Below are 24182 nucleotides of genomic sequence, written 5' to 3' on the forward strand. Positions count from 1 at the left end.
GAAAAAAAACAGACAAAACTTATTCAGATCCAATTAGTTTCAATAGTACAAGTTACTTTATTTCAATGACACACTTGTTTTTTTAATGGACAATCATTAATAAACAGAGTTGGTTACTTTTATAAATAATTTCCACTTTATTCTATTGATGGTGTTCAATATAATTGAATTTAGTTGATATAGAGCCAATTTATTCGATGTTGTTAGCCCGCTTGAATGATGCTTTCTTTTGTCGTACTCGGTCGGTGCGTTGTTGCTTGGACAGCTTTGCACGGGTCCATCTACATAACAAAAAAAATAAAATTTAATGACAATTTTAAACGAAATGAGACAAGAACATCAGCAACTAAGGTAATAAATATGTTAAGTATTTTTCAGACGCCAAGTTATAATCAAAGGAGTTCATCCGGTAATTCCAGCATTTACTTGGCTTAATCATCACAAAATAAAAACAAATTCAACACAATTCTTTCTTTAGCATCATAAATTACTTCAATTAATTGGAGCACATATCTCATAGCAGGATTAAAAGATCTATGTTTTGGATTCCTTGGAAGATTAGCATGCAGGAACAATGATTATGAATTAAAGACCCGATAAGAATATTTTAACTATTTCTACATCTAACTGATGTACAATATTAAAACAGAGAGACTGTTATTACCAAGTCTTTGCATTGGTCTCCCAATACTTTCAGCCACCTAAGCTTAAAATTAACTTATCCGGCTTTACTGACCATCGTCCTTACCATTGCTTAGATGGACTATTGTTTGTCTTTGATACGGTGGTAAATTGCTGTGACCTTTGCATTTAATTGGGTTGTAGTATTTTCATAACTATTTACTTACCGTTTTTGTTTGTCTGGCTTTGGCTTGGCAGTGGATACATGAACAGGATCAGAGCGGATGGAAGCATGCGCCTTCTTGTACATTTCTTCCATCTATTTAAAATAACAATGTAATAACAATGTATATCCATTCCCATATACTTTAAAATTTATTTATGATTACAGAAACTTTGTTTTTCACTAAAAGTTGATTTTATCCAGGTTGGTCTTACAATTTGCCAAAATACCTTAAATTCAATTTCAACCAATTAACGCTAAAAATTAAGTTAGCTCAGTAGTCATTATACAATCACAGTATATTTCTTAATTTAAAAACACTTTAAATTTTTTCAGACGCCACTTGAACATCAGGGTGTTTCAGCCGGTAATTCCAGCGTTTAAATGGCTTAATCATCATCAAAAACCTATAAAGAATACCACTGTGATAATGCAATAGCCAAACATGTATTGAAACAAGTATTTAATGAAACCTGAACACTGTTATGTTTCATGTTTAAACTATAAACAATGTCTACCCTACTTCTGTCTGAGCCACACATTCCATTTGTCGAAATTCTATTTCTAATTATACACACATTTTACTTACCGAATCAGCTGAAACGCCAAGCTTGATGAAACGAGAGAACTGGCGTTTGTAAGCATCTTCATCTTCCTCCTCCAAAGATTTCATGTAGTCTGATACATGACCGCCAAAGATGTGCTTGCGGTGTACATCCGCGTTGAATTCACCGCTTTCTTGGTCATAACCGGGGAAACGCTTGTTGCTATAAATATACATGCAAATTGTTATATTAGTCAAAACCAATAATTCGCAAAACACAGAAGGTCTGAAAGGTATTGCCATTCAGAAAGGGTTAGGAAAGCATTACCAATATATAAAGCAGTACAAAAGACTTGTGATGCAGTTTTTTCAGACGCCACGTGATCATCAAAACATTTCAGCCGGTAATTCCAGCATTTACATGGCTTAATCATCATGAAATACTTTAAAAATTGATGGAGGTTTAGCTTAGCAAAGTCTAGCAAACCCACCGTCTTGGTTCAAATCCTATCTGGTATCTCAATATCCACCCCAAAAGACATGTAACATGTTTTGTGTATATCCTATTAACAGATAACACCTTTTGGAATTGGTAATAAAGTTTGTTATTGGCAATATGCCTATATAACCAATAATCTACCTGTATGGGATATCCAGTCCACCGTCTACAGCTCCCTTTAGAGCTCCAAAGACACGAGCTCCAGTGGTTGTTCTGGCCAGACCAACGTCAAGGAAGCAGCGGAAAGCACCTGGTTGTCCCTCCTCACTGTCTACGTAATAGTCCTCTCCAGTTACTTCATCTACCCCTTTGTAAATCTCGTCCAGCTTAAATTTATTGAGGATCTGCAAAATCAAATTTAATATTGTTTGATTTCATGCCGGATAACTGTATATTGGGAACTACTACTATTGGGAACAGCCTACCCTAAATCGCGTTACAAAATATTCAATTTCCCAAATAATGCGAATTCTGTAGATAGTATTTTCTATCCATATTTTCAAATGCTAAAACCTTACATGTGTTTCTTATATACATAGAGGTACTCCAATTTTCTGTCAAATTTGTGGTGTGACCTGTACAAACATTAGTTGACTTTACATGAAAGTTTTTCCTTAATTGAAATGTTTGTTTTTCAGACGCCACTTGAACATCATGATGTTTCAGCCGGTAATTCCAGCGTTTAAATGGCTTAATCATCATCAAAACCTTATAAAAGAATACTACTGTTTTACAGTAGAATTTTGTTGATAAGACAAACATGGTTTAAAATACACACTATTTTAATAAATTAAAGCATTTGCTTTATGCTTGGATCATTGATAAGTTTGTGATAATGATAATTTACCCTTCTTGCAATGAGAAGTCCTGTGCAATAAGCTGCAGCATAGTTGGTCAACCCGACCTTGATGCCATACTTGGGTAGTTCATGTGAATAAGCTGATGCTATAATAATGTCTCCCACAATTCTGGCATACGCTATCTGGAAATGAAAAAAAAAAGAACCTTGTTGAAAAGTGTTCTGCCAGTTAAAAAGTATCATCCTCTATTTGTGGAATTTTTTTCAGACGCCACGTTATCATCAAAATATTTCAGCCGGTAATTCCAGCATTTACATGGCTTAGTCATCACAAAATAAATGGTTGGTATGGCTATACATTGAGTATTGCTGCACAAACACCCAAAATCCCTACAGTATCTCATTCACTCTCAACTCTACACTCTTTACAGCTCTGAATAATATACTTCAGTAGTGGTAAAGGCGTATTCACTTATTACACTTATATCACTCACAGTAATTATTTTAAGAATTCTCCTTAATTGGGTAACATTTAGAGAATTTTTAAATTATGGTGAAATGGTATGGGTTTTTTTCCTGCTGTCCAAGAAAATTATTATTAATATGGCCACAGACATAGTACCAAATGACAGTACAAATAAGCTGTAATGTTACCTGACATGTGATATCTTTGTTGGTGAATCGCACGATCAAACGATATTTAGGGGTGTTGTACTTGTTCTTGTCTTGAATAACCAAGCGTTTGCGAGCATAATAATCAGTTTTTCCTTGTCGTCTACGCTTGAATTTCACTTGATACCTCTTGAAATAGGCCTTATTCTTCACCACTTTTACAAACCCCTAAAAAACGAACGTATATACTTATAAACTCAATATCAATTTCATATAAATATGGCAAAGGGGAACTACAGCAAGAATATAACATTACATAATCCAAGTTGTTTTCAGACGCCACGTTATCATCAAAATGTTTCAGCCGGTAATTCCAGCATTTACATGGCTTAATCATCATGAACAATTGTTGAATTACGATATCAAATGTGTATGACCTAGCCATACGCCATTTTCACGATATGGAATGGAAGACATCTTCGATTGAATTGGTGGTAGTTCACTTTCGCACCTGTCTCAACTCAAAATTTGTTAAATAACTATCATGAATACCACACCATGATAGAATTAGGCCACGTAATCACTTTTATGAAGGTCTGATCAATAAAAAAGAAACAAATAAATCCTTTCAATTGATGATTTTATAGACATGTTACTCGCACACTGTTCGCATACTCCGTTTTGAAGTGGTTGAACGTTTTCGTTTCTACAGAGCGCAAAAAGAGGTACTATATAATCACAATGTTACACCCACCGGGACCAGGGAAGTGTAAACCAACACTAACAGAAATAACACAGCAGGTTTTATCAGTCACCATAAACTCATGGTACCCCCTTTAATCACCATCAATATCTTTTCAGTTGGGTAGCAATTGGGAAGAGAAATTTGGCAAATATGCACTGTATGCTACAGTCAACCTGGATGAGGTGGCGCTATAACAAATTTATATAGGATTCCATCCTGTTCTACTAATTAAAGTCCCAAACAAAATCATAAAATATTTCTTTCTGCAATTATTGCATCATTTTTATTTGCACAAACATGTCAATTAAACATTGGGAAAATATCCTTTTACGCCGTACATTCGGTTCAACGCTGTCTTATGTCGATAGAGGTAACTCTCGGCACACGTTTGAACATATTACATAGCCTTCCTACATTTAGCAATTCATTAACAGTGAATACCAGGCTTAGGATCAATAGGGAAATCTATCCTTAAAATTCCGTTTAATCTCGCACCGAATTGCGTATTCCACATTGAGATAGACTAAACTATATATTTAATCAATAGTACGTGTTGTTATTTTTTACATTTAATCTTACCATTGTGAGATTTTCTGGGTTTATTCCCAGTGAATATAGATAGCATCGGCTGGGGGCTGAGCCACATCGGAAAAGACATGGTAGACGTGAACAATAAATCATGTTAGTTTATTCATAAAACATATTTTCAATTAATAAAAACTTGTATCTAGTTAGTAAATAAAAATATATTAAAACCAATTGTAAATTTTAAAGATATTATTTGTGATAATATATTTATGTTAGACCATTTTATGATGATTTTATATAGTTTACAATTTTTTGACCTTTAAACCCAAAACTGATACAAGGTTATTTTTTTGGTGGCATGGATTGAAGAAGAAAGAGAGAGGGCGGTTTGTTTGAATTTATTTTGTAAACAACAATTATTATCGCACTTACCTAATAAGTCTTCTAATTTAAATTATTACTGAAATTAATGGCAGGTAGGCCTAAATCACCATATTGTGTTTGTTAAATTGCATTTAGGCATTAACTAGCCTTGTGATTTATTCAATAAAATACCAGCATTAGTGAATAAAAACATTATTTGGCTAGCTAGGCCTAGCGGCTATATTCTAGCCTACTATAGGGCCTACTTAGAGTACTACGGAATCCCCTACTACTACTACTACTAGGGGCCCAGGCAGGCTATCTAGCTAGCAGGCTAGGGCCCGGAAGTAGCCTAGTTTTAGTAGAAGGGCAGGCCTCTAATATCCCGTCTAGACTAGCAAGCTATTGTAGGCCTAGCCAGTAGCCTAGTATTAGCTAGTACTAGGTAGACCTAGTGTTGCTAATAATAATAATAATATTACCATTACTAGTGTTAAAGTTAGGTGAAAAAGTAGAAGAATAATATAATGTCTTAACTATGCACTACACTACTCACACTGTTTGGTGTGAAATTGACTTGTTTTGTACCTGCTGTATGTGCCCTATCTCTACAATCAATATGATACTCTCCTAACAGCAATTAAATATCATTTGAAAATAATTTTAATCTTACTTACCAAACACGGAAAAGGTTTAATAATGAAGTGGCATTTATATTTTAGCACAGTGTGGAATTCAAAAGTTGTGTTTTATGTCTAGTGTTAGTATATAGGATCTTGAGAAAAGAAAATGTGAAGAATCTACTACACCAAGCAAAGAAAGTTCTCTAAATTTTAACATGACCTCTATTTGTGTTTGTCACATTTTAGGAAAATAAACCAGTTATGTTAAAAACAACAGATGATGATACGGAATTGATGGAGAATGTTAATTCTTTACGTAGAAGGTTGATGGAAACCGAGAAGAATCTTCATCGGTTACAAACCCCTCCAAAACATGGACAGAACAGGTGAACCAGTCAACCAACCGAAACCAAGAATGAATGTTTAGTTAAATAGGAAAAATATTTTATGAGTTGAAAGATTATAACTTGTATATTTAACGAGGGCAGACTAAAGTAGGACAGTGAAGTTTCCAAAGAATATTGTCCATATTAAAAACAAATACCAACCATTCATTCACCTACTTTTTCTAAAGTGAACTTTTATTGTTATAAATTAATCTGATACTGCTATCTTTAAACTAAGTCTAGATGGGAGGAGAGTATATTAAAGTGGGTATGCTCTTCAATTTTTGCGAAAGAAAACAGTTATGGATGGCTCACACTACTACAGGTTGCTTTTTTCAAACGACAACAGTCACTGTTGTGTTACAGTTACAAAAAAAATCATAAAGCTAAGAGTGCAATAGAACATTAAATAGAACTAATATTGAATGACACAGATACAGATCCTAAGAGTACTCATAGATCAATTTTAGTCTGTGAGAACTTTTACAGAACAACATTAGAAAGTAGATATTGATCACTCTCGCTAATTTTTTCATTTTAACCATGTTTAATAGATACAGATTTAGTGGAGATACAGAATATTCAGATGATCCAGTTCCACCATTAACAATTGAGGATCTTACCCCAGAATCCAGCACTGATTTGGTATCAAGAACTAAAGGTTATCGACCCAGGATGGCAAAAACATCAAGTCATCACCTGGATGGAAGCAAGCCATCATTCTCTTTGCATAAGGTGAGAATTTTACAACAGGAAAGATTAACGCTTGATTGTAATAGACTGATTGATAAAGTATTGGCGAGTAGGCACTCCAAATATGAGATGTACACTATTAATGCATAATTTAAAGATGTATTGTTCCTCAAAAAACTTGAAAAAAATAAAGATTAATTAAATCAGACTTTAAATAGGTTATTTTGTAGTTTTAATAAAGTTAATCACTTAAAAAAACACAAAAAATATTTTTCTCATATAAAATGACACAGTAAATGGTAAAATTCAACCAAAAATCCTGGCAGCCAATTTGACTATTTTTTGCTTATTATGTGACATTAAAATGGCATATTCAAGAAAAAAAATGTAAACAATACATCTTTAAGGATTTTAGTATCAAACGTGACAAGCAATCACGCTATTATAGTGATCATTTTTTGCAATTTGTGCGTTTAAACATGACACATAATACAAATGTGTGCAATAAAGGGTCTTTCACACCTGTTCCGGCACGGTTCCGGTCCGGCGAATCGAGCGCCAATGTTTCGTTTTCACGACGCTCCACACGGCCAAGCACCAATCGATATGCGCGTAGCCGCGTAAAAACGAAACATTGATGTTCGATTGGATTTGCCGTCGCCGGACCAAAACCGTGCCGGAGCAGGTGTGAAAGACCTTTAACAGTGTATTAAGTCTACTGTTAATGAACCTTAAAACATCTTAACAAACACTTTAGTAATAGTATGCTACTTAGTTCTGAATAGGAGGTTTTTTATATGTATTGTATACACAGTGGTTATGACTGAACTTGTATATATTATTTTAGGGGAGTTCAAAATCAGGAGGAAGAATTTCTTTGCCACTGAAGGATTTTGATAATGAGGCTCTTCGAATTAAGCTGCAAGCTCAGAGAGAAGAGAATGCACAGTTGATCTTGCAGAATCATAGTCTTCTAAGTCAGTTAGAAGACACTAGTTATCAACTTCACTCCACACAAGAAAAGGTACAAATTGTGAATGTATTTGTGGGGCAATTACCTGTGCCTTGCTAATTTGTAGATTGGGGTGTGCAGGGTCACCCATCTTCAAAGTCTCCCACACACCCTCCCACCCACCCTAAAGCTTACAGTATTTTACCCAGCCTATTTTCAGTATAGCATCCATCCAAGAAATCTCAATAGGAATGCATTGTGCCTTATAAAGAACCCTAAAGCTCTGTCTACACTATCAAACTAGTTTGACAAAAAAAGTGTGATGTGCCAAAATATGGTAGTGCTATGCCCAAATATGATATGACATCATCATGTCCATATATGGGCACATCAGATTTTGTTGTCACAAAAAGTTTGTTTGATGTGTAGACAAGGCTTAAATAAAATTCAATACTAAACATTTTTTTTAAAGTTCAATTCAGTTAGTGTTGAACTGGACTCTACAAGAGATTCAGTACCTAAACTGAAACAACAAGTGTCTAGTCTTAAAGAAGAGTTGAGCACATATGACAGCGCCCTCAGATCAACGGAGCAGCGTCTTAATGAGAGTCATCACTATCACGCAGAAAAAGATAAACATTTTGATCAGGTTAAAACAGAACTCATTGAAGTAAAAGATCATCTAGCAGAAGAAATGTTGAGAAGAGAAAGGTTTACCTTTGATTTATATAATGTCTAGACAATGAAAACAAAAACCTTATGTTTCCCAAGCATACCATCAATTATGATACAGTGTCGATAAAATTGTCCTACATTTTTTTTAAATTGAGTTTGTGTAAATATTTAATTATGTAGTCTTGCTTAAAATCTACTGGCTCAAAGTCTAAAATATGAAAAAGCCCACTATTGAAAATTCATTGATGTATGCAATTTGTACTAAAAAAAACAACTCGATTTCAAACAAAAAAGCTGACGCTAGATTCTGGCTTGAGCAACATTTTGTTTTTACGCCCCAAGATATATTTTTATGAAATAATAAAAATTGAATGTTTGTGATTTATTATGTATGCAGTGTTCAGAATCAAAATGAGGAAGTTCAAAAGAACCTAGAAGATTTAAATGATCAACTGGAAAAATACAGGTTTAAAACTCAACAGAAGTTACAAAAGGTATAAAGCATTTCTTTCATGTAACCTGCCTCCTCCTATTTTCAATTTCTTCTTCTCTGAAGCTATTGACCAGGGCCAGATATCTCTTAAGCTCTATCTACACTATCAAACTTTATGTGACCAAAAAATGTGATGTTCATGTCTTATTCCATTCCTCCGTAACTCCTGCGATGTTTCATCTTGATTTCTTGATTTTTTTCTATTCAACCAGGCCTATACAAAGATTGTTATGTGATCCAACTACAGCTTCTCATAAAAACTGAGTCGGTTGGATAGGAATTTTAATACAGATGATTTTATACTAATTATGTACTATTGCTTAGAAATCATCTAACTCTGCTAAAATCTAAAATACAAACGGAAAAAATCTAAAATACAAACGGTATTATAGAAAAGTCATTCTTGCATGCAATTTCTACAAAAAATAGTTGCTCAATTACTCAAAAAACATCCCTATATTCAAATGTTAAGATCTCACCTTTGAAGAAAATAATAAAATTCTGATACCGTTTTGTAAACATTTTTGTTGTCATTATTAACAGCATCAGAGCAGTGAAGATCATTTACGAGAAAGTCTCTTACATTGTGATAAAGAACGGGAAGAACTCCTTTACAAGACAACAAGTCTTGAAGAGCAATTGCAAGACCTTAGTGAAGAAATTACGTAAGAAGCCATTGGTCATTTAGATTATCAAATTTACAAGTCAATATTTCTGATTCTTGAAAAAAACAAATGACATAAAGAGAGAAAGTATATACTATAAGTTATAAATAAAAAATACCATTATTATCATGAACCATAGTTAGAAGTAGAACTATAGTCTCACTAGTACCCAGAACAAAGATTCAAAACATATTATACAATAACACCAGGTTAATAATCTATTCTTTCAACTTAACATTTAGAAGGCTTAGAAAGGTGGATAGTGTTGAGAAACCAGCTCTGTTTTCGCGAAACAAAGAACTCGAGACAAGTCTATCACAACAATCACAGCTGATCAATCAACTTGAGAGGAATTTGGAGAGCAGTGTACATGACAGAGAAGAGCTTCAAGAACTGACGTCAAGGCAGAACCAAAGATTGGCAGAATCACAGAGGGAGGTAGAGCAAAGCCACCAACAGCTTAGTCAGTTAGAAAAAATAATTCAAACACTACAAACAAAACAGGTAAAAGTGTAGCAATTAACGTTTTTTGTTAAATTCCTTTTTAGAATGGTAATTTACTAAACAATATGTTAAGAAATGTGCATGACTTTCTATAAAAATAAAAAATATGTATTTTAATATAACTAAGTATAAAAATGATACAATAATTAATACCACACACCACCGGGTCGTCCACAGCCAATAAGCGTTGTGACCTATCAGAGAGACATTTCGTTTCTAAGACTAAGAAACATACTATAAGTACAGAAGGACTGTTTGACATGTACAGCTTAAATTTTCTGTTTTCTTAAATTTTTCATCAAGATTTCTAAAATTAAGTATAGAAAGTTGACAAATCTGCATAGCTATTCTATTAATGTAATTCTTGTTGTGTTTTTAAAATGTACAGGAAAAATCTTCAGTTCAAGGTGAATATTACCATCCAAAAGCAAGCAGTCCTACTAATAGCATCAAATCAATCCCAGAAACCCTTCTATCAAGTATATCTGTTGACATGGATGCATACCAAGGAACCAATTTATCATATAAAGCACAGGTTGATGATCTTAAGTAAGTCAACCATAATGATCATGTGGGTTTCATATAGCGCTCCTCATCTATTTCAAATTCTAGTTTTATTATATAACCTCTTTGGGTTTCAACTGCTGTTTCTAAAAATAATAACAAAACAGAGAGGTACTTTAATACTATTGCCTGACAATCCTAGTCTGGCTTTGCCCTATTGAATACTCATAAACATTCATTATTTGTATGAGGGTTGATTTTAAATTCATTCCGGGTCATAAAAAGTTAAAATGGTTTCTTTTAGAATGAAGCTGTCAATGAAAGAAGCAGAGGTTTATTCGTTGAATTCTGCAAGACAACAAGAAGAGGCCAGACTTAATGATTCAGGCGTGATGGACGGGCTTAGGTCTGAACTTATGGCAATCGTTGAGAAAAGTAAACAAGGTTAGTAGAAATATCTCTACTTAGAATATGTTCATGCTTAAAATGTATAATACAATTATATAATACAGGAATTTATTATTATTAATTATAAAAATAAAAATGATACAAAGAATAGAATTAAAAAATAGGAATATACTATTTTTAGTGAATATTCACTAAGGCACAAAATCGATTTCTCTACACAGTGAATTGTTAGAAATTCTATAGTTAAACCTTTTTCTTGAAGTTTTAAAATAATTGTTTTTGTTCATATTAAAAATAAATATATAAATAAATAGTTTTTTTCTGTTCTTGTTAGGAGACAGAAAAGCACATGAGTTAGAAACCATCGTTCGTAAACTTGAGGATGATAGGAGGCGCATCAAATCGGAAATATTCATGTTGCGTGACCAGCTGGCTGATAGCGATGCAAGGAATACTGCTCTCAAAGCACGCATTACCCAGCGTAATGCTCAAGTTGTTGAGCTGCAAAATGATCTTGAGGAAAAACAAGGAGAATTTGTTTCTGTCCAGAGAACGGTTTGTTTTATTTTTGTTGTAAAGGTGAAAATATAAATGAGTGCGTATTGTGTACATGTGTTTAGTCAAATTAGCTACTTCTTGAAACATTTTTCAGCAAGATGTTTTGTGTAGATATGTTGTGCAGTGGATAAGAGCTCTTTGCAGATGAGCTTCTATTTATATTAAGCAAACAATGACCATATTAGGACATAACAGAATAGGCGGATCCAGGAGGCGGGCTACCAGCCTGCCCGCACCCTTTTTCCTCATAATGCAAAAGATAGGATATCAGATTAAGTTCAGCACTTTATTTCACTCTTTCACATTTTAGACCCTGCACCCCCACCCCACCCATTTCAAAATCCTGGATCAACCACTAAACAGTATTCAATCAGCATGTCTAAAAAATTTAAAAAAACGTAGTATTTGTCTTTGTGAATCAAAAATAAGTGCTTTCCTGCTGTTTTCCTGTTTTTAGCTTAAAAAGAAGTCAAATCAACTTGAACTTGTTGAGAAAGATTTGGATGACAAGAGTACCGCACTAGGACATCACATTGCTACTGTTGAAAATCTAAAAGACGAACTTGATCAAACTAAACAGGAATGCAGAAATTACAAGGTGCGTAATATTGACAACAATGAAATCTATACTCAACAATGGTATAACTTTATTTCAATAACTTTCATTCAAAGTCATTACTATTTTTTTAGATTTGTCCTTTCACTTGAAAAAGTAATGAATGCAGAAGAACTTTAGGTAAAGATTGATAAAATAAGTTTTAAGACAAATTTTTTAATATACATAAAACCATTCTCACAGATAACGTCATTGTTTTATTGTTAGAGTAATGAATATTGCCTTCGTAAACAATACTTGTAATAGACTGTAGTTTCTTAAAACATGCCTTCAACATTCATATTGTAAAGATTCATTTGTGGTACAATTCATAATACTTTGTTAATAATAATAATTCTTTTTTTGACAGAATTTAATGGATGAAAGAAATACAGAACTAGATGATGTAACACAAAGCATTGATAAAATAAAGGATTTAAATGCTGAGCAATGTCATGAACTAGAAAAACAAATTGAAATGGTAAAAATATCTATTATAATTAAACAATTAAAATAATAATAATAATAATAATAAAAACCATTTTCAGTGCAATTTAACTGTAGAGAGGCTTAATTTGATTAGTTACCCAGATTTTAATGTAACCTGCAACTCCAGTAAAACCCTATTTGGAGGACATCCCTATTAAGGGGACACTCTTATTAACAGAATAAGTATTCAAGAAGTGCTTAATTGAAAAATTAAAGCTATCAAACCAGTTGTGGAATTAAGATTTAAGAAAATAAATATGCACAAATAAGTGCTTGTTTTATTTTGAAAATCATTGAGTTAAGATGATTATTTTTACATATAAATTTGACTCCTAGTATGTATTACATTTTAGCTTCAGAATCTGTGTGATGACAGGCTTCAGCAAGTTGATGCTTCTCAACAAAGTATATGCTTACTGAGAAATGAACTTGATATCAAGAATTCTGAAATTCAAGATCTTAGCAATAAATTATTCTCAAACAATAAGGTATCACTTTTATATTTAATAAATTATCAATTTGTCATTGGTTACTTAGAGGCTCCTTGAGACTAAGGTTGTGGCTGATGAGCCTATGAGTGAAATTTAAAAAACACATAATGTAGTTGAGAGGTTTTGTACTTATTTAATTAGGAACTAAGCACAAAACTTACTGATCAGCAAGAAGCCTGGGAAACATTAAGGAGCAGGGCTGCTCAAGATAGCAACAAAGTGGCACAGCTAGAAGGCGCCCTCATTATATGCAAAGAACAGTTTCAAAAATGTGTAGAGCAACTTGATGAGCAGACTAATGAATATGAGAAAGAAATGACAGGAAAAATAAAAGAGGTATTAAATATATACTATTTAAAAATACTTTTAAATACTATTTCACGTTGAGTGGCTGATTAAAGCAGAGGCACTGTAACCTACAACCATAGGCATAGGTTCAAAGCGTCCAGGTTCAGATAGATTGTTACCACTTCTTGGCATGTAAGGCAACCTTTGTTTGTTTAAATTCCAAGTTTTAATTAAAATGTCCAATTAATTTTAATTAAAGAAGTTAAAATGATTTCTCTCACAAAAAACAAAAAATAAATCAGGAGCTTGTGTGTCTCCCTCTCAGTGACCCCTAGAGCGATGCCAACTAGAGATAAATCTTCTGGTTAGGATCTCCCAATCCCATGGTGGAAAGACACATGATAGAAGCCATACAAATAGAAACTCATCGGGTTGGAGCTTTAGCACATACTTGAAACAAACAATGTAGATCATTCATTTGTTAATATGTAATTATCAGATTGAGACCCTTAAAAAATTGGTGCAAGATTTAAAGAGTGATATGGCTGATAAAGAAGACGAGGTTACAGGACTTCACCAGTCATTGAATGAAAGACAACAAATGCTGGCACAGAGCAGCAACCGCATCAGTGATCTAGAAGATAGAGAAAGTCAACTGGAAAAACAGGTAAAGACGTGCATTTTATTCTCACATTTTGCTCATCCATTATTTGCTTCAAATGTGAAAGTCAACAATTATAATCCTTGAATCATGCTCTTTACAGCATGTTGTTTACAAAGCTGAAGAATCATTGTTAAATTTAGAATCCATAAATGTTTTATTTGGCATTGGTGAAAGCTCCCTCGGAAGACATTCACAGCCTAACCGATTTGTGCAAATTTGGCTTGTGCAGGATAGATTTGGTAGAATTACAAAACAAAAGTTTTCTAAAGAAACAATAACATTTATATAATATTAATTTACTTTATATCTGTTCATTTTTACTAGATTTCTGATCTAGAAAAAGAGTTAAGTCAATTTGAGAGCAGTGCTGAAAAAGATGCAGATGCGTTAGAGAAGAAGTTACACCGTGCTTGCTGTGATCTCGAAGAGAGAACAACTCAAGTTGCAAAACTAACTTATGATGTTAGGTAAGAATGAGCTACATGGTGTATCTACTTTGATGTATTTGATATTGATTAAGAGATAACAACTCAAGTTGCAAAACTAACACATGATGTTAGGTAAGAATGAGCTACATGGTGTATCTACTTTGATGTATTTGATATTGTTTAAGTATGTACAGTCAGTATGAAAATTGGACAATATTGCAAACACAATGCTCCACAATTATAAAGGAAATCCAGTGGTTGTATTTACCAATCACACACAAGTGAGATATTTCCCCTAAGCTCTGTCTACACTATCAGATTTTATGTGATGTGCTCATATAACTACCATATTTAGGCACATCACACTCTTTTTGTCCAACTAGTTTGATAGTGTAGACAGAGCTTTAGATAAATATTTCAAAAAATATAATATTAGCCTAGATGTGAATTGCACCTACCATCTAATAAATGTCAGTTGAAAATGTTTCTGGCAGCTGGTGCATTAATGGTTCAAATATTAAAAAAACAAATCTTCACCTTATTTCATAATAGTTTATTTGAAACATTACAGACAGTTGAAATGTGAATTAGAAGACAAAGAGAAACATATAGAACACCTTGTGGAGACTACGCAACAAGTGAAAAAAGATTCAGAGAATCAGACTCAAAAGAAACAAGACTTAGAACAAGAATTAAGCCAAGCAAATGAAAGTATACAGATATATCAACAGAAAAGTGAGGATAGTATTATCATAGTTGAGTGTGACGCATGACAAACATTTTTGGATATGGACTCGCCAACAGCATACCAAAATAATTATATTATAAAGTACCTCAAGATATTTAATATAGTAATATCAACAATTTAAAACATTGTGCTATAAAATAGTATTTGTACATTTGTCCATTATATACATTTTTGCAATTGCATACATCAATAGATATGGTGTATCAAAATGACAAGAATTTTTGGAAGGGTTTTAACTACATTTGGTGGCTAGAATTTTAATTTTGTAACATAAAAGACATATTTAAAAGAACATTTAAATTAAATTGTCCATATTATAATAGAAAAACATTTGTGAATTAACATTTTAATATTACAATATATTGTAGGTATCTGCTGTCTGTTTTCTGACATTTAAAACAAGTTTTGGTTTATTTGATAAAAGTTAAAGATTTGGAACACAATCAAGAAACTACAGAGACAGATTTATTACAGTTCAAGAACCGAGCAACTGAGATGGATTCAGAGTTACGACGGGCTCAGGGACAGCTGCATGAAGCCTTTGAACAACTCGCTAATCTTCAAGACAACTTGCAAAGAAGTAAATCAAATGCAAAAAGTCATGAGGACCAGGCTAACAAGCTAGGCCTTAGTCTCAGGTAAAGTTTCATTAAACAATCTAGGCCCTATCAAGCAAGTAAAGTTTAGTTACATCTAACATGTAAAGTAACACCTATGTAAAGTTTCATCTATGTAAAGTTACATCTATGTAAAGTTTCATCTATGTAAAGTTTCATCTATGTAAAGTTTTATCTATGTAAAGTTTCATCTATGTCAAATTTTATCCATGTAAAGTTACAGTTATGTAAAGTTACATCTATGTAAAGTTACACCTATGTAAAGTTAGATCTATGTAAAGTTACATCTATGTAAAGTTTCATCTATGTAAAGTTTTATCTATGTAAAGTTTCATCTATGTATAATTTCATCTATGTAAAGTTTCATCTATGTAAAGTTACATCTATGTCAAATTTCATCCATGTAAAGTTACAGTTATGTAAAGTTACATCTATGTAAAGTTACATTTATGTAAAGTTACACCTATGTAAAGTTAGATCTATGTAAAGTTACATCTATGTAAAGTTAAATCTATGTAAAATTATATCTATGTAAAGTTACATTTATGTAAAGTTACATTTATGTAAAGTTACATCTATGTAAAATTGTCCTGATGATGGTGAGTTTTACTGAGTATTCTTATATATGCAAAAACAAATTATAAACGCAGTACAGTATATTTTTCAGCTGTGTTTTCATTTTAGACAAAGTCATGATGAATTAAAAGTAAAAGAGAAGGACATTGAACAGCTAGATGAAGCTCTGAAGTCAAGACAAAGAGATCTACAACAACGGGCAGCTCAGGTTATTGTTATTATTTGTTTAAAAATTAAAGGATTTCCGCTTCCTAATTTGTAGACTTTATCAATTTATTTAAATAAACTCTGTCTACTACTGGCTATTAATGCCTAAAAAGAATAAATAAATAATAAATAAATATATCAAACTAGTTTGAAAAAAAAGTGTGATGTGCACATGGTATTGATATACCCAAATATGCTACTGATATGACATGTCCATATACAGGCATAGGCATATATGTCACATAAAGTTTGATAGTGTAAACATACCTTAAGATGTATCACTATAATTTGCAATAAACATGTTGTCACATGTACAGTAACATGTTCATGATTTAATACATGCTGGCATATCATACAATTTTATCTCCATTTTTCAAGTTCATAATGTGGTTGATGTTTTTTAAAGTGTATTAAGTTTGTATTTAATAGCTTTCACAATTGAACAGTGTCATCAAAATGCATCAGGGGGAAATGGAGCAACGCATCTTAGTGCTACAGTCAGAACTGAGTCGTGCACAAGCTGATGTACAACACAGAAACAAACAGGTACTAAAAAGAATGTGAGCTTTTGATGGATCTTCCAGCAAATGTATAATGGCACTTCCAAACCCACTGTATTAGAAACAAACCAGTGTATGATTCACCTTAGCTTGTAATGGTGACCAACATTCTGTATTCACTTTGACACCTTAGTTTTTGATTGTCACCAACATTCTGTATTCACTTTGTCACCTTAGTTTATGATTGTCACCAGCATTCTGTATTCACTTTGTCACCTTAGTTTATGATTGTCACCAACATTCTGTATTCACTTTGTCACCTTAGTTTATGATTGTCACCAGCATTCTGTATTCACTTTGTCACCTTAGTTTATGATTGTCACCAACATTCTGTATTCACTTTGTCACCTTTAGCTTGTGATGGTGACCAACATTCTAAATACTCACTTTGTCACCTTAGCTTATGATTGTCACCAACTTTCTGTATTCACTTTGTCACCTTAGGTTATGATTGTCACCAACATTCTGTATTCACTTTGTCACCTTAGTTTTTGATTGTCACCAACATTCTGTATTCACTTTGTCACCTTAGTTTTTGATTGTCACCAACATTCTGTATTCACTTTGTCACCTTAGTTTATGATTGTCACCAACATTCTGTATTCACTTTGTCACCTTAGTTTATGATTGTCACCAACATTCTGTATTCACTTTGTCACCTTAGTTTTTGATAGTCACCAACATTCTGTATTCACTTTGACACCTTAGTTTATGATTGTCACCAACATTCTGTATTCACTTTGACACCTTAGTTTATGATTGTCACCAACATTCTGTATTCACTTTGTCACCTTAGTTTATGATTGTCACCAACATTCTGTATTCACTTTGTCACCTTAGTTTATGATTGTCACCAACATTCTGTATTCACTTTGTCACCTTAGTTTATGATTGTCACCAACATTCTGTATTCACTTTGTCACCTTAGTTTATGATTGTCACCAACATTCTGTATTCACTTTGTCACCTTAGGTTATAATTGTCACCAACATTCTGTATTCACTTTGTCACCTTAGTTTATGATTGTCACCAACATTCTGTATTCACTTTGTCACCTTAGTTTATGATTGTCACCAACATTCTGTATTCACTTTGTCACCTTAGTTTTTGATTGTCACCAACATTCTGTATTCACTTTGTCACCTTAGGTTATAATTGTCACCAACATTCTGTATTCACTTTGTCACCTTAGTTTTTGATTGTCACCAACATTCTGTATTCACTTTGACACCTTAGTTTATGATTGTCACCAACATTCTGTATTCACTTTGTCACCTTAGTTTTTGATTGTCACCAACATTCTGTATTCACTTTGTCACCTTAGTTTATGATTGTCACCAACATTCTGTATTCACTTTGTCACCTTAGGTTATGATTGTCACCAACATTCTGTATTCACTTTGTCACCTTAGTTTATGATTGTCACCAACATTCTGTATTCACTTTGTCACCTTAGTTTATGATTGTCACCAACATTCTGTATTCACTTTGTCACCTTAGGTTGTGATTGTCACCAACATTCTGTATTCACTTTGTCACCTTAGTTGATGATTGTCACCAACATTCTGTATTCACTTTGTCACCTTAGATTATGATTGTCACCAACATTCTGTATTCACTTTGACACCTTAGTTGATGATTGTCACCAACATTCTGTATTCACTTTGTCACCTTAGGTTATGATTGTCACCAACATTCTGTATTCACTTTGTCACCTTAGTTTATGATTGTCACCAACATTCTGTATTCACTTTGTCACCTTAGGTTATGATTGTCACCAACATTCTGTATTCACTTTGTCACCTTAGTTTATGATTGTCACCAACATTCTGTATTCACTTTGTCACCTTAGTTTATGATTGTCACCAACATTCTGTATTCACTTTGTCACCTTAGGTTGTGATTGTCACCAACATTCTGTATTCACTTTGTCACCTTAATTGATGATTGTCACCAACATTCTGTATTCACTTTGTCACCTTAGATTATGATTGTCACCAACATTCTGTATTCACTTTGACACCTTAGTTGATGATTGTCACCAACATTCTGTATTCACTTTGTCACCTTAGGTTATGATTGTCACCAACATTCTGTATTCACTTTGTCACCTTAGGTTATGATGGTAACCAACTTTCTATAGTCACTTTGTCACTTCATGTATGGCACTTGGTTTATAATGGTGACCAACATTTATATACAATCACTTTGTCACCTGATTTGCTAGTGATCATCTAAAATACTAACCTGGTTTATTGTGGTAACCAGTGAGTTTGAGTCAGTGGAACAGTTTGAATAATATTGTTAAGCCTGTTTTCCTGTCGACGTTGAAATACGTTGAGTTGCGTTGAGTTTAAAATCGTTAAAGTTGAAAATAAAATAGCGATGACGATGATCGAGTCGGACCGCTAATATTTACACATTTTTACGCGATCGTTCATAGTTTCTTGGTTCTCTCGAGCGTTGCTGGGACACGCGGACGTGAAGTGTTGCAAAACTAAGGCCGGCCACGCGCAGCCGGGACCGTGTGAAAATTGAAAAAGTTACGGGTTTTGATGCTTAAACCCAGCCTAGTACATACTTATTATTATTATTATTATTATTATTACTTGTATAGCGCACATTTATACAACATTTAATTATAATCACCGGCGCTTCACATCAATTAGTATCGTAACATTCTTTGAAATATAGTGCTTTTAAATGTTTTTTAAACTGATTATAGTCGTCTAAGTGCTTAATGTGACTTGGTAATCTGTTCCAAATTTTGGGTCCTGCTACGGCGAACGAACGGTCAGCAAATGTCTTTCGTTTAGTTCGTGGGATTGTCAGGTTATAATTGCTGGTGCTTGAACGAGTACTGCGAGAAACATTCCGCACAGTAAGAATATCTCTCAGGTAACTTGGAGCGGAACCTTTAAGCGAACGCCATACAAGACACGCTATTTTGAATTGACATCTATGAGATATCGGAAGCCAGTGCAAGGATCGCATGGCGTTAGTTGCACTGTCATACCGACCTTTCCTGACAATTATTTTCGCAGCTTGGTGCAGTAACCTCTTCATTGGAGCAAGGGTATTAGCAGGTAGACCATAATACAATGCATTGGCGTAATCAATATGTGACAGCACGAGCGATTGAACTAGTTGTTGGCAAAGGTCCTTGGAGAGAAATTTACTTTCGTTGATATCTTAATCTAGGCTTACACTAAAGACAAACATTAAATTTAATTGGTTTAATATTATAATTTAATTTAACTTACACTTGTTTTTTTTAAATATCAGACCTTAAAAGTGTACAAAAAAGGTGAAAAACATCGTCGCGTTGTAAACATTCAAGAATTGTCAGCGCGTACCTATTTTTTCACAAACTGCAATGACGTAATTTGTGGACCATTTGATTGGTCAGTTTTAACGATCGTAACGATTGTAATCTTAAATCGTTAAAGTTGAAATCGGTTCAACTTTAACGATTTAAGATTTTAACGATTTTCAACGTTAATTTTTACCCCCTTTTCCTGTTAAATCGTTGAATATGTCAACTCAACGCAACTCAACGCAACTCAACGTAACTTAACGTCGACAGGAAAACAGGCTTTATAACAGTACTTGTTTTCATTTAGATTGAAAACTTAGATGACACAGTAAATGATCAAAAAGCTCAACTGAAAGATAAGGCATTACAGATACTGCAACTTGAACAGGATATTAAACAGCAACAAAAAGAAATGTCAAAAAAGAGTAGCAGGGTAACAGATTTAGAAAAGGTACGTAGGAGAAATAAACTGAGTAGCTCGACAAACTCTCTTAAATTTATATTGGTTTATTTTTATGAACTTATCTTACCTCGGTTAACTAATTGGTTGTTTTTATTATAGTAGAACTACTTTTCAACAACCACACACAAGTCAGAAAATCAATTTTTCTTGTATTTTTTTTAGCAAGCCCGAGATTTACAAGCTATGCTGAATGATCAGAAACAAGATGTTTGTGGACAAACCCAGGAGCTGCGGTTAACACGAGAGCAAATGCAGCGACAAGAGATCAACTTGGCCGAAGTTAAACGACAAATGGCAGATGTAGAACGTGAAAAGGTTGAATTTAATTTGCATGTGTTCTGTCCCCTGAAAGTAACCATAAAATACACTTTAAAAAACTTGTAGGGTCACCATCCATCTCTCTTTGTATATAGTATTATTATGTTACTGAGATACATAATATTTATTATTGTATTATATACTATATTTATTATTACTATTAATATGATTAACTATTCTTAGCTTAAAAGACCAAATGTAAAGCTCTGTCTACACTATCGAACTAAGTCTGATGTCCCCAAATATGGTAGTGTTATGAGCAAATATGGTAGTGGTATATATAATAATGATAATTATTTTTCATTTTATAGATATAAATATGCTAAGTTCAAACACAAGGTCAAATTTGATAGACACATTTTAACCATTTTGTATGTACTAATTAACTAATAATGAGTCAAATGCTTTTAACAGAATCGTATTGAGAGGGAATTGGAAGAGATGGTTAATTTGTGTGAAAGTAAAGATTCCAACAACATAAGATTAGCGGAAGAGGCTGGAGCAGCAAAAGCTAGGGAAACATCTGTGCATTCCAAGTTATTAGCTGAGCTAGAGGGCACAAAGAAACAACTGCTAGAAGAACGAACAGAGATGGAGAGACAGGTCAGTTGCCTTGATAATCAGTTTAGACCAAAGCACACAAGGGAAAATATTATGTTTTAATTTCATTTACTTTTATTAACAAAAAAACAAGTAAAATGAAAAATCATTCACTTATAAAATGGAAAAAATAATGATGAAATTGCGACAAAAGGCTGGCCATGCAAACAACTCAAGTTGGATAGAAAGATGTTTTTATATATTAAGGAAAATTTATTAACAATTTGTGGTTTAACTCTATAGCTAACACAACTGCAAGAAAGCTACTCAGAGCTATTAGCCTCCAAGAATCAACAAGAAGCAACACATAAAGTGCAGGTACAACAGATGCAAGAACTGGAGACTAAGTGGCTGGAGGAAATAAGGCTAGCAGAAGACCACATAACAAGTTTAGACAATGAATTAAAGGCAAGAAAAGAAGTTATCAATGCTGCCAACGAAGCGATTGTCATTAAGGTAACGATTATTACTTAGTGGACAACGTATTGTCCACCAAAAATATAAAAAATGAAGATTAATAAAATCAGATTTAAAATTGGTCATTTTATAGTTTTAACAAAGTTAATCACTTCTGTAGAAAAACAAAAACCCCAAAAATAATGTTTTCACAGCCAATAAATGGTTACATATACATACCACCACAGACTATGAAACATGAAGAATTACCAAAACATCTGTGTACATGAATCAGCAATGTTTATACCCTTTTCACATCTGCAAAATGAACAACTTGTAACAAAATTGTATTGGTTTGCATAGTGTGAATACAATTTTGTGGAAAATCACACCGATCATAGGCTTGTTTTTTTTCCGAGTTGTAACTCCACGCGTATGTCTTGCCCTGGTATTAAACTGACCAATCATAGTAATCAAATAGCGCACAACTATGCTTTCTCCCGAGATTTCACAAGGTATGCGTTTGTGAAAATGTGTAATAAGTCAGGAGATCAAACCTGGTTACAACTTGTAACAATTTATGCAGATGTGAAAGGGTATTATTCTCTGTTATTAAATAAAATTGTGTTGCCTTTATTGCTTTGATATAAATAACATTGTTTTAATATCTTTTTATCAAAATCCAGGAGGCAGAGGTTGCCAGGTTAAGTGCAAAAGTTTCAGGTTATGAACGAGCAGCATTTGCTCGGTCTCCTAGCCATAACATGACAGCGTCTTCTCGCCTGTCCATTGATTTTGGACAAGACATGGCTCATTCACCCCGTAAACGCAGTTCATCAGACTTTTTTCTCTCCAACCTCGGCAGTGATATGCGGTTCAGTGGTGCAAGTTCACTTGCGTTTCCTTTTAGAGAAAGTAGTATGTTCAATTCAACAGCAACACATACCCCACACAAGAAAGACAGAGATTTCTATAAATCACAATCACTGGATTTGAGTAGCCCTACATATCATTCAATTGCTGGAGATCTTGCTCTATCTGGTAGAAAACAAACAGGTATTATAAAGAAAGAATATCCTGATCAAAATCAATACGTTGACACTGAGTATATTTTTAAAAGAGCTAAAGATAACCAGGTTATTGGAGAGAGGGATCTGTCTCCCTATATGCCAGAAGAATCCCTTTTAGGTGCTCACGATGAGATGCCAGGCGACCACTTGCATTTAAGTGAAGATTTGCAAACACAGAGGAAGCGAGTAATTGACGACGGTAATTCTTCACCAATTGTGACCCCACTAAAAGAAAGGCTTGCAAGACAGAGAGCATTACTTGCAGCATCACAGAAATCTAAATCTGCATTAGAACCTCACGATTTGTAAGTCAACATTTAATGTATTTAAAGAATCTTATTTGGGTCGGCGTGTGTGTGACCCGCGATTGACTCCCCGATGGCCAATTGAAGCTCACCAGCAGTTTGCTAGTTTTCCATACTTGCTTCCCACTTTAACACATGCCCTCAAGTTTAAAAAAATATTGGATAAAGATTTATTTTAATTCACAGCATGATGAATCTTCAGGAGCGTCTTAGAAATAATGAAAGCAGAAGAAGACAGGTTGACAGACAGCTATTTGGAACAGAAGATGAATTTAAACAAGATACATTATGATGGGATAAGTAGCCATCCTATGCATGCCAATATTTCAACAAAGGTTGTTATTAATAATTCTAAACGTCTCAACTATGTAGAATGTATTTATAGTTTATAGTCAGACTGCTCGATAAATACGAACAATTTCTCTTTTTTCGTCCAATTACTTTATTTAGTTTATTTAAAAAAAAAAAAAAATCTAAATTTTACTATTTGAAATATTAAACAAGTATTAAGCATAGTCTATACTATCAAACTTTATGTGTCAAAAAATGCCCATATATGTTAGTGCTATGCTTAAATATGGTAGTGATAGGACATATGTCCACGTTGAAATGTCAACGTCAGATCACCGAAGTTACGCAACATTGGGCCTGGTTAG

General features: G+C 33.5%; 2 protein-coding genes across 2 annotated transcripts; one reads left to right on the forward strand and one right to left on the reverse strand.

The window, feature by feature from the left end:
- Nucleotides 1-33: 33 nt before the first annotated feature.
- LOC140046928 (large ribosomal subunit protein uL18-like) lies at nucleotides 34-4739 on the reverse strand. Its single transcript, XM_072091691.1, has 7 exons — nucleotides 4623-4739; nucleotides 3341-3526; nucleotides 2735-2869; nucleotides 2029-2231; nucleotides 1434-1611; nucleotides 849-940; nucleotides 34-281 (listed from the first exon to the last, which is right to left on the reverse strand). Exons 1-7 carry the CDS (start codon nucleotides 4722-4724, stop codon nucleotides 191-193), a joined length of 987 nt encoding a protein of 328 aa, XP_071947792.1. The 5' UTR covers nucleotides 4725-4739; the 3' UTR covers nucleotides 34-190.
- Nucleotides 4740-5818: 1079 nt separating this feature from the next.
- Nucleotides 5819-23881, forward strand: LOC140047701 (uncharacterized). The gene is made up of 26 exons (XM_072092738.1): nucleotides 5819-5943; nucleotides 6498-6678; nucleotides 7484-7696; nucleotides 8061-8299; nucleotides 8661-8757; nucleotides 9300-9421; nucleotides 9664-9925; nucleotides 10314-10474; nucleotides 10734-10873; nucleotides 11172-11416; nucleotides 11853-11993; nucleotides 12361-12471; nucleotides 12833-12967; nucleotides 13112-13306; nucleotides 13728-13925; nucleotides 14247-14389; nucleotides 14922-15085; nucleotides 15523-15736; nucleotides 16400-16499; nucleotides 16928-17044; nucleotides 20682-20825; nucleotides 21000-21152; nucleotides 21570-21758; nucleotides 21999-22211; nucleotides 22838-23526; nucleotides 23713-23881. The coding sequence occupies exons 1-26, from the start codon at nucleotides 5819-5821 to the stop codon at nucleotides 23816-23818; spliced, it is 4797 nt and encodes a 1598-aa protein (XP_071948839.1). The 3' UTR covers nucleotides 23819-23881.
- Nucleotides 23882-24182: the final 301 nt, after the last annotated feature.

The sequence above is a fragment of the Antedon mediterranea genome, chromosome 4, assembly GCF_964355755.1.
Source record: "Antedon mediterranea chromosome 4, ecAntMedi1.1, whole genome shotgun sequence".
Lineage (NCBI taxonomy): Eukaryota > Metazoa > Echinodermata > Crinoidea > Comatulida > Antedonidae > Antedon > Antedon mediterranea.